Source organism: Hyperoodon ampullatus, assembly GCF_949752795.1.
Source record: "Hyperoodon ampullatus genome assembly, chromosome: 11".
Classification (NCBI taxonomy): Eukaryota; Metazoa; Chordata; class Mammalia; order Artiodactyla; family Ziphiidae; genus Hyperoodon; species Hyperoodon ampullatus.
The window spans coordinates 76,665,085-76,675,796 of NC_136924.1; the positions used below are offsets into that span (position 1 = coordinate 76,665,085).

The following is a 10,712-nucleotide window of genomic DNA, read 5'->3' on the forward strand; positions in this document are numbered from 1 at the left end:
CCCCTAACGCCCATGTTGTACAAGCGTCAACTGTACATTCGCAAGACTGCGTTTTATACCTGTAACATATATCGTGGTCAGGTTTTGTTTTAAATTGGAGAATAGGAAATATAATACATGTAATCGGTATGAAATTACAAGACCCAAAAGTAAGAACTAGGTCTCCCTACCACCCTCATCCACCAGCCACCTGGTACCCTCTCAGAAGACAACCACTGTTACCAGTTTCTTTCCAGGGATATTCTATATCTACTACAAGTAAATATGCATTCTTTACACATACATTCATATGTAGGTATATACATACATCTTTTTTACATAAATAGCGTATACTATACACATTCTTCACATTGGTTTTCATTTATGTCCTAATGTTCTTATTGATATATAAGATTCTGACAAGCTGGGGCATGTAGTGGTGGCATAACCAATTTCTAGCTGACCTTAGTAAACCATAAAGAGGCATCATAAGGTAACACAGTACTGAGTATGTAGGAAATTCTAAAATCTTTATCTGAGTTTCTTAATTGATGCCCTATTATGTACTTATCCTATATTACACACTTTATACTTTCATTTATTATAATAACCCTTTGAGGTGCAGTTTATTAAATTTTATTACTATTTTATAGGTGAAGAAATGAAAGCTCAGAGAGCTTAACTAGCCCAAAATCCCAACTAGAAAGTGACAGAGTGGCCTCACTCCAAAGCCCATGTACAGTAAGTCCCCTACATATGAACGAGCTCCATCATGAGAGTGGGTTCGTAGGTCCAACAAAGTTAGCCTAGGTACCCAACTAACACAGTCAACTATACAGTACTCTACTGTAATAGGTTTATAATACTTTTCACACAATTAATCATAAAAAACAAAAAATAAAACATTTTTCATCTTACAGTAGAGTACCTTGAAAAGTACGGTAGTACAGTACAACAGCTGGCATACAGGGGCACTTTAATATCTTTGAAAGCTCACAACTTGAAGGTTCATATGTAGGGGACTTACTGTGTTCTGTACCATACCAACTGCATCTCTGATCTTAACATAATTTTTTAAAATATAGTATTCTTCTGTATTTTTTATTTTGTTTAATTCAAAGATACATCACAGTTGTCCTCAACTGTAGAAAAAGACTCTGCTAAAATATCTAATTCCTCTCAGCTACTTAAATTACATGTGGATATTCCCTTCTATAATTACATTCCTGTAACAGTAAAACTAGAAAAAAAATTACAGATAGAGATTTCTATATTTGGCTTACTGGAGGACAAATTACATGACAAAGGGTGACAAAACTTCAACCTTCATATTTTGGAAACAAGATTTACCATTTAACACAAATTTCCTTCTTTGAACTGGACAGTCTTTTAGGGTTAAACCCAAACATAGCTATATCCATATTGGAGGTACTTCAACAGCTCAAGGCTGAAATTCCCACACCGTGCTTGTTGTCAGTCCGTTGTTCTCCTGCCTAGTAGGCTCTGGAAGTGAATATTCTGCTACTTTGTGCAGTTGATGCTGAATGCTATGTCCACTGAACTGGGGTCGCCCAGGGTCACCAATCAGTACTCGAGTTCTGTAGACCCAAAAGCAATTTTTCAGCCATTGATGTAGACTGTCTGCAAGGTCTTCATCATAAAACATATCTCCAAGCACAACAAGGTCCCACTTATCTTGTTCCAAATCCAGCATGTTTTTGGTTAAAATGGGAAAAGGATTCAGTTGGTTCAACTCACAGTTTAGTGTAATAGCCATTCCTGCAACTTTAAAAAAGCACATAGTGAATTGGTATATGCTAGGTTGTTTTAATTCCCTATTAATTAATTTAAATAATCTAGAAAATCTCCAACAATGTTTTTTCCCATTATGTTGAAAGTTGTTTTTTTTAGGTAAAGAAGCCTAAAGTATATGCCAATATAAGCTATTTCCTGCAATTCTCAAATATATGAATATCCTGAAAATAAAACAATACCAAACACCTGGAAATGTTGAGGTTTTAAGGAACATTTGCTGATCTACAAGCCTTATGCTTGAGCAGGATGACAAGTTGGAACTGAGACCCCATATACAATAAGGCTCCTCAAGGGCTAGATCCTCAGTGAAAGGGAAAACTAAAAGAAAATCAGATAAAATTAAAACTTACCTGTCTCAACTTGGGTTCGAATGGAATAAAATCTCCCTCAAAGACACTGGCCTATCTTCACTTGGGTTTTGGTCAAATAAACACTACCTACATATTTCAGGAAATGCCTAGCCCAGCAATGACCAACAGTAAGTGCTCCCAGGTTGGTATCACTTTGGTATATCTGCCAGACACAAATGGAAGTCCTCCTGTGAAAAATGCACCATCAGCTCAGGCCTCACAGGATTCCCACAGATAATGTCCCACTGAGTAAGTTCACAATATTAGATTATAAGATTCACATGGAAATGAGCTAGTCTATGATGGGTTGAGGCATCTGTAGATATTTATCCTGGAAGAAAAAAAGATGAGCTTCAAATATTTTAAAATGTGCAATTCTTACTAGGGTCTATGTCATTGGCCAATATCCTTAAAGCTCCACTCATCTTAGCAGCGATAGCTGTAGCTCCACATCCACTCCCAATATGTAACACAGATTTTCCTCTGACAACATCAGGATTATCCAAAATATACCTAAATTAGAAAGAAAAGGGAAAACATTATCTAAGATAGAAGAAGGTCAATAAGAGGTGTACAAAAATTTTTCTTTGGATTGACTGGACAAAGAAATAGTGAAACTTAGCAGAAGAATTTGGTCCAACATGGGCAAGTTTGGCCTGACTAGAATGACATAAAATGTCAATCTTAAGAGCTGGGCAGAGGTGGCAGAGAGAGGACCTAGTCATTTTGGTCTTTCTCTTTGGCAGGTGTGAAGAGCAGTTCCATACAACTGACTAATCATGCTCTTCAAGTCAACTTTTTAGAAGTATTGAGCACTTACTATGATCCAGAAACTACTAAGCACCAAAAACACAGACTGACAAAATTCTGCTAAAATCAGGACTCAGTAAGCTAGATGCAAAATTCACAGTCTCCTTTTCATTGTTCAACAGAGAGTGGTTGTACCTACTGCTTGAACTGTTTTATAATGACCTCTCTGGTAAGGTACAAATCAAAGTCCAGTTCAACCAAAGAATTTGGACCTGGGCTAAGTAGTTACCAAGCAAGTGAAGATGAATGGGAAAACACTGAAATAATAAATGTCAACTAACACTTGACCTTAGTATTGTAATAATAAAGAAGAGCAGAGGGAATTCCCTGGCGGTCCAGTGGATAGCATTCCACGCTTTCACTGCTGAGGGCCCATCAGGGAACTAAGATCCAGCAAGCCAAAAAAAGACTAAGGAACTATGGCAAGGCAGGGATGTAGTACCCTGTCTAAAGGGGCAGCTGTTACCCATCTTGAGCTAATTGTAGCCCCACAGAAATGGGGTGTTATCAGAGATTTAAATCCAGTGTTATCAGATATTCTTTTTTTTTTTTGGCCTTGCCTTGTGGCTTGTGCCATCTTAGTTCCCCGACCGGGGATTAAACTCAGGCCAGGCAGTGAAAGTGCCGAGTCCTAACCACTGGACCACCTGGGAATTCCCCAGAGATTCTTTTTTTTCAAATCGAAATAAATTTTTACATGTAATCCCTCAAGTTTTAAATGTTAGCAACTGATTTTTTTTTAAGTTTACAAGTAAAGGCCAAAGAAAACACATCTGTGGATCACCTATTTATGACCTCTGATTCAGACAGTCTCTTAAGGAATTTGATGGCACTTATATTTGGAGTTGATAAACAACAACTTACATAGATATCACTTAAAATGTATTTTTTAAAATAATATAAGTAAATAAAGCTTGAAAATTTGGCAACACAACAGCCAGAATATTGGACTTGTTAGATACTGGAAAGCTTTCCAGAACTTAGGATTCTCCAAAAGCTCTGTGTTTGCATTTATTTATTTTGCATTTAAAACTATATACAACCTGAATTCTGCTAGACCATACCATTCTTGTGAAAGAGAAGTCCTTATCCTTTTCCTTTAAGTTCTGTAACCTCAAGGCATAAAAAGATTAAATTATTTACCAGTCTAAGAGCAAAGACTAGATTAAAATGCTGTTAAGTTTTTGCCTTTGTTTCAGTGGCTACTTTAATAAAAAGCACTGTGTGAATGTGTGAGAAAATGTCCTAAAGAAGACCTTTGCAGTATGGGGAGTTAGAACGGGGGAACCTTAAAAATGCAGAGGCAGTGCCGCAACTAAGAGCCCGCATGCCACAACTAAGACCCAGAGCAGACAAATAAATAAATAAATAAATATTTTTTAAAAAATCATTTTAATGCAGGTGCAACTCCAGAGTTCACCTGAGTGATGTCCCAATCACTCACATCCCTCGTTCTTTGGGAGCCTGCGAAGAGGCAATGATGGAGGAAGTGTAAGGTTTAAGGAGCAATATTTACAGGATTAAACCAGGCGACCTGAAGGACTGGGGTTTTAAGCTCCACTGAGGAACTCTGCACGGGCCATGCATCATGAACCATGAACCTGAGAACAGTGTGAGATTTCTGGATCATGACCAGCTACCTAGGGTCTTGACAGCTGACATAGGATTTCTCTTGGGGAGAGAGCTATATATCAGGAAACACCTTGATAAGCTTGGAGCAGAAGGTAAAGCTATGCAACAAAGCAACCCAAAACTATTCCTAAACTGCTCTAAATTAAGAAAAGAATTTGAGGTTTTACTCTGGTTTTCTGTGAGGAGCAGGGAGAACGAGGCGTTGGAAGGGGCTGAAAAGAGTAAGGATATGCGGAGCCCTAAAGGTTCCCGCTTCACTTGCGGCCGTACCTAGACAGGGCTTGGCCTCCTGGCCAGTAGACTGCCCAGTAAGGATCACTGTGGGGCCACAGGTCAGCTCTCTCCCACCAGAACTTGCATCTGGGGGTCAAAAGCCGCAACCGGATTTCAGGGGTGAGGCTACCACGGCTGGTGACTTCAGTGTTCTCCTCCAGGAAAGCTTTCATCTCAGGGTCCAAAAAGCTTCCGGTTCCCCTCCAGGGGCAGTGGCCCCAGAGAAACAAGGGAAAACCGCTGCTTCTCACAGCCTTCCGAAGGACACCACAGCGGTTCATGGCAAATGATGTAAACGCTCTCCAACCTGGGCTCAAGGCCATCGGTCCTGTCCTAAAGCACAGGTTTGTTGGTGCTGCTCTTGATAACAGCTGCTCCTCCTGGGGAAAGAATAAGGGTCTGGCTGCCAAATTGATCTCAGCTGGAATCTCTGGACCTCTAAAAACATAAATAATACTGAAAACTCCAAGGCTCACCAACACTTCCAAATCCTGTTGCATAATAAGAAAATGTTAGTGTTAGCTCTGTAGCAGATGATGCACAAGTGCAAGTTCATTTTAGGTGAAAGCGTTGGTGCATTTAGGAAAATCCAATCTTCTAAAAGATGCCTTTCCACAACAGAATCCTTTTTAGTAACTTACAACAACAAATATACAAGCATCTGATTTTGAGAGAATCCTCAGGAACACGCCTTTTACATAAAATAAGGTATACCTTTAAAGTTCTTTCATTCATTTAATAAATCACTTCCCTTTAAGCAGGCACTGTGCTTGGCAACTGTGAACAAAATAAACAAAGTCCCCATCTTCAGGAAGCTTAGATTCTAGTAATGGAATAGAGCAATTATCAGGGCAAACACAGTTCTTGCCTTTATGAAGTGTAGCCGAGATTGTGCATTGTAACTGTGGTTAGAGATATACAAATTATACTGACTGCTCAATAAAGATAGTCCTAGCATAAAACATCAATGTAATCAAGATTCAGGTGTTTTCCTAAAAACAAACAAAAACAAAACAAAACAAACAAAAAACTATGGATTTAATTGTAATAAAAGAATATCAACTCCCAAATCTCTTTCCGTAAATACCTCTGATGAGTCATCTTTACCAAACCTGGACTTAATAGAAAGACACCTTGATAAAAACAAGAATGAGGAAGAGCACTTTAAGCACAAATTATACACCCAGTTGTTTGGGACCTCTGATCTGTTCTGCATAAATATATAAATAGTCTTACGTCCACCCAAGTACTTAGAGTAGGGGCCCCAAACTCATGCCTACCCAGGGCCAGACTGGTGACAAATGAGTGATGCAGGCTGGTTGTTAGATCACAGAAGGGCTGTGGCAAACTGGAAACTATTTCAAAACAGTCCAAAGGAGCCAGCCAGGGGATACGTGGCCAGATCTTTCGATTTCTCAAAACAATCCAGCTATTTATCCATAAACTCCCACTTTTAAACGTGGGCAATTAGTTAAAATACCAAGACACGAGGAGAGGCAAAATGTCTGTCTGTGAACCAAGGATAGACCTTAAGTGGGTGTGCCAGCCCACGTTTATCCCTTGTAATCTCAGGGTCTCTAACCGCCTGACCTCATTGGACTGATTGCGTAGGGAAGGATTGGGTCAGCCCTTGAATCTAACGAGCCTAAGGTTTGAAAAGAAAGCAGAGCAAATACAAGATGATTGATTTTGGACACCCTGTCATGCAGACCGATGATGCCCCGCCCACGCCAGCACCAATGAAGCATCCGTTATGAATATGTGATTATGCGGTGTACACTTGGTACCTGGTACGGTTAAGAAGACAGGTTTAAAGGGGCAAGTTCCAAAGTGTTAGCACGTAACTTCCCTCGATGGAGGACGGGAGTCAGTCTTAAAGGGGCAGGCACAGTCCTCCTTTTCTCCTTACCTGGCTGTGCTAACACCGTCCTGGGAAGCTAAGCACAGGGCAGGTCTGTCACGCGCCTTTGCGCCTCTTTTCGCGCCTTCTTTACAACTGCACGCTGGGTCCCACTTCCCCCCCCAGAGCCGGCCGCCAACACGCAGCACCCCCGTCCCCGCCCCGCCCTCCTTCCCGGCAGCACTTTCTCTCCCTTACCTGGGCTTCTTAAAGGGACAGGAAGTGCGAAATCAGCCGGCGCCCTGACCTCATTTGGGAAATAAGGGAATGTCAAATACTAATTTCTAAAAAATCCACTCTGAAGCCGTGGATCATCTGCTTCGTGTCAGTCACACTTCTAGGCACTGGGCATAGAGCGGTGAGCAAAATAGACACAGCACAAACCCTTAATGACGCTTATAGTCAACTGGGATTAAATCATAATATGTCCTCCCTTTTATAATAATTTTCATACACGTACAATCTTTTTTGTTTTTCAACTGTAACTTCTCATTTCAATAACACTCACTGATTCTCTTGCTAGTAATAATTCTTAATAGATGTTCAAGATCAATTTGTCTAGGGACTTCTCTGGCAGTCCAGTGGTTAAGACTACACGCTTGGACTGCAGGGGGCGCGGTTGCATCCTCGGTCAGAGAACTAAGATCCCGCGTGCCACCCACCCCCCACCCCCCACCCCCGGTTGAAAAATCAATTTGTCTAAGGATTTTTTTTTTTTTATGGATGAGCAATCAAACCACATTATTTATTTTTGGCTGCCTTGGGTCTTGTTGCTGCGCATGGGCTTTCTCTCGTTGCGGCGAGCAGGGGCTACTCTTTGTTGCGGTGTGCGGGCTTCTCATTGCGGTGGCTTCTCTTGTTGCAGAGCAGGGGCTCTAGGCACGGGGTGCTTCAGTAGTTGTGGCTCTCAGGCTCAGTAGTCGTGGCGCACACGCTTAGTTGCTCTGTGGCATGTGGGATCTTTCCGGACCGGGGCTCAAACCCGTGTGCCCTGCATTGGCAGGCGGATTCTTAACCACTGCGCCACCAGGGAAATCAAGGATTGCTGTTTGTAACCAGCTTCTGTATTCTATCCCAGTGATAGTTTTAAAATCGATCTGCTTCTCTCCATCCCTCCTGCCTCTGCCTTATGATTGCTTGCTTGAACTCCTGCTACTGGTCTCTCTGCAATCCTGCCTTCCTCTATCCCACTCTCTATAGTGCAGCTGAAATGGTTTTTTCTGAAACTTTCATTCCATAGTCCAAAAAAAGGCCTTACATTCCTACAAGATAAGATAAACCAGATAAGCCAAGAGAAACAGACTGTAAGCCCTGAGAAACAAACGTGGATTTTCTTTTCTATTGTTTGGTGTTGATTTTTTTTTGTCACGCCACTTTTCAGGCGAGATGAGCTTAGCTCCCCAACTGGCGCCCCATGCATTGGGAGCTGCCTGGTCCTAACCACTGGACTGCCAGGGAAGTCCCGCCCTTTTGTTCTTTTTAATTGAAAGAACTTTTATCAAAATTGACCCAAATGCAACAAAGCAGACCCATCAACTGTCTGATAACAATTGAGCTATCATCTGACCTTGTGATTTTTGCCTTTAAATGGCTGCCTACATTTTTGTACACGAGCCAATTCTCTAATAATTGGACACTCTTGCAAGTGCAAGTAAAAAAAGTTTATCCCCATACTCAAATTTGTTTCTAAGGGTTTTTTGAACAACTTATTTAATTATACTTATTAGCTGTATGTCCTTGGGCACATTATTAAACCTTCCTAATGAAGGGGATTAGGATATGCCATTGTGGCACAGGAATTATTTTGAGTGAAAGAGATCTCAAATCTCTGGAATCTCTTATCTGCCTAAAGCTGACTCTCCCAAAAGAACTCAACTGTCGTAAAACCCCTCCTCGAGAACAACTTTAATCTTCTTGGACTTGAGAAGTGGGCACCACACCCAAACAGACATTGTCCCAAGACTATCATATCTCCTATCTATTCTCCTAAAAAACCATTTATCTTTCCAAAAAGTCATTCCCATAGGTGCCCTTTCTCTCCTTCCCCATCACCTGTGATGAAATAAACTATATGTTTTTTAAGGCAGGACAAGAAAATTTAAGCATAGCAGATGCCCTTCCTGACGGGGCTCTTCCTAATGTGCAATGTGCATCTACATTATACATTGACCAGACCTCCTCAAAGGCAGGAATGTCTGCTCAACAATAAAGATCATTTTTTCCCCTTCTTCTGACGCCAGCAATGTAACTCCTTAGAAGATAACATTCTTTTCTTAATCCTGTAAGGGGTCATGGTGACCTGCTGCTCCCTTCCTACATGTAGGTCTGGATTTTGTATCTCTGGTTAACGTTATGTAAAATGTCAGTGTGTCATTTTGATGAACGATCCTTTGTCTCAAAAATGTATATAAATGTGCTTTCGACTTCTAAGTAGGAGAACAGTCCTCAGAGTTTTCCGAAAGACTGTCTCCAGGGTTATAATCCTCAGGTTGGCTTGGAAAAAAACCTCTATTTCTTCTCTCGATTGACTATTAATTAATTTTTCATCAACACCTACTAAGTTAGGTATATAAACACAAAATTTTAACCACCCCCTATGAGTTATTCATCACTGAATTCTCATGTGCCTATGCATTGCATGTGTAAACTCTGTTTTTTTCTCCTGTTAATCTATCTGTCTTTTGTCAGTTTAACTTTCAGGTCCCAGACACTGAACATAAGAGGGTAAAGGAAAGTTTTTCCTCCCCTACACTAAGTATCAGTGTTTTCCTCTGTAAAATAATAATGATGATAATAATAATGTATTGGGAGGACCTAATGGGATAAAAGTAAAGTGCTTAGCACAGTTCCTGGCATATCGTAAACGCTGTGATTATCATTACTGGAACTATGGAATTAGTGCTGGTAAGACGCAAGACTGGAGGCTGAAGATTTGAGTTTTAGAAAACCATTTTAAGCTGCTGGTATCAAAGAGAGAGGTTGGATTGAAGGAGACATCAGTTGAAGAATGTGGTGGTAACCCATGCAAGCACTGATAAGGGCATGGAAAGAATTGGACACATCTGAACGTGACTCAGGAAGAGCCATTAGCAGGATTTGGAGAGCAATTAAATATGCTTGCTTAACCATAATGATAGACAATCTAAGGGAAAGATATCATTTTTTCTTTATCAACTTGACCTGAATGACCGTGCTATCTGATCTCATTCTTCCTTGCTTGAAAGCCTCTCTGGCTCCCCCTGCCTTCAATATCAGAGCCAAATTCCTGATCACAGCTTCCGAAGCTCTTAGTCATCAGTCCCTCCTTACCCATCCTGCCTTGTTTCAGAACCCTCCCCTCCTCCACACGTTGCTTTCTCGTGGCAAGCCCTTGTCCTCTCACTCCATGCCTTGCTTAAGACAAAGTTGCTGGGGCCACCACACATACACCCTCTCCTCACTGACCCTAACCGCCTCCTTACCCTTCAGAACGCAGCTCAGAGTTAAGGCCCTCGGAAATGGCCCCTACGCACACACTGATCTTGACATTTTCTTAGCTTCCTATAGATATATCCAGCAAGAGCACCATGCAGAACTGTCACTGCCTGCCTCCCCTACTGGGCTTAGAGGCAGACCATCTCATTCCTCTTTTACCTTCTGCCACAGTTGAGACACTCAATAAGTTCTGTTAAATGAAAGAAAAAGCAAATAAAGGAGGAAATTAACAAATATTATATATCAGTGTCTCATTTCCAAATGTTATTTTTAACAGCTTCATTGAGGTATAACTGACGTACAATCAACTTCACATATTTAAAGTGTACAATTTGATGTTTTGCTATGTGTGTACCCTCGTGAAATTGTCCCCAAAATCAAGAGACTGAACATATTCAATGCCCTGTGTTATCTCTCCCTCCTGTCCTCCACATCCCCTCCATCCCCAGGTAGCCGCTGATCTGCTTTCTGTCACTATA

General features: G+C 41.1%; 1 protein-coding gene across 1 annotated transcript; it reads right to left on the minus strand.

The window, feature by feature from the left end:
• Window positions 1–1,420: 1,420 nt before the first annotated feature.
• ETFBKMT (electron transfer flavoprotein subunit beta lysine methyltransferase) lies at window positions 1,421–5,307 on the minus strand (the record flags this gene model as incomplete). Its single annotated transcript, XM_079715433.1, is given in 4 exon segments — window positions 1,421–1,764; window positions 2,527–2,657; window positions 4,857–5,241; window positions 5,244–5,307. Coding segments are annotated over 4 exon segments (924 nt in total).
• Between the last annotated feature and the right edge of the window lie 5,405 nt (window positions 5,308–10,712).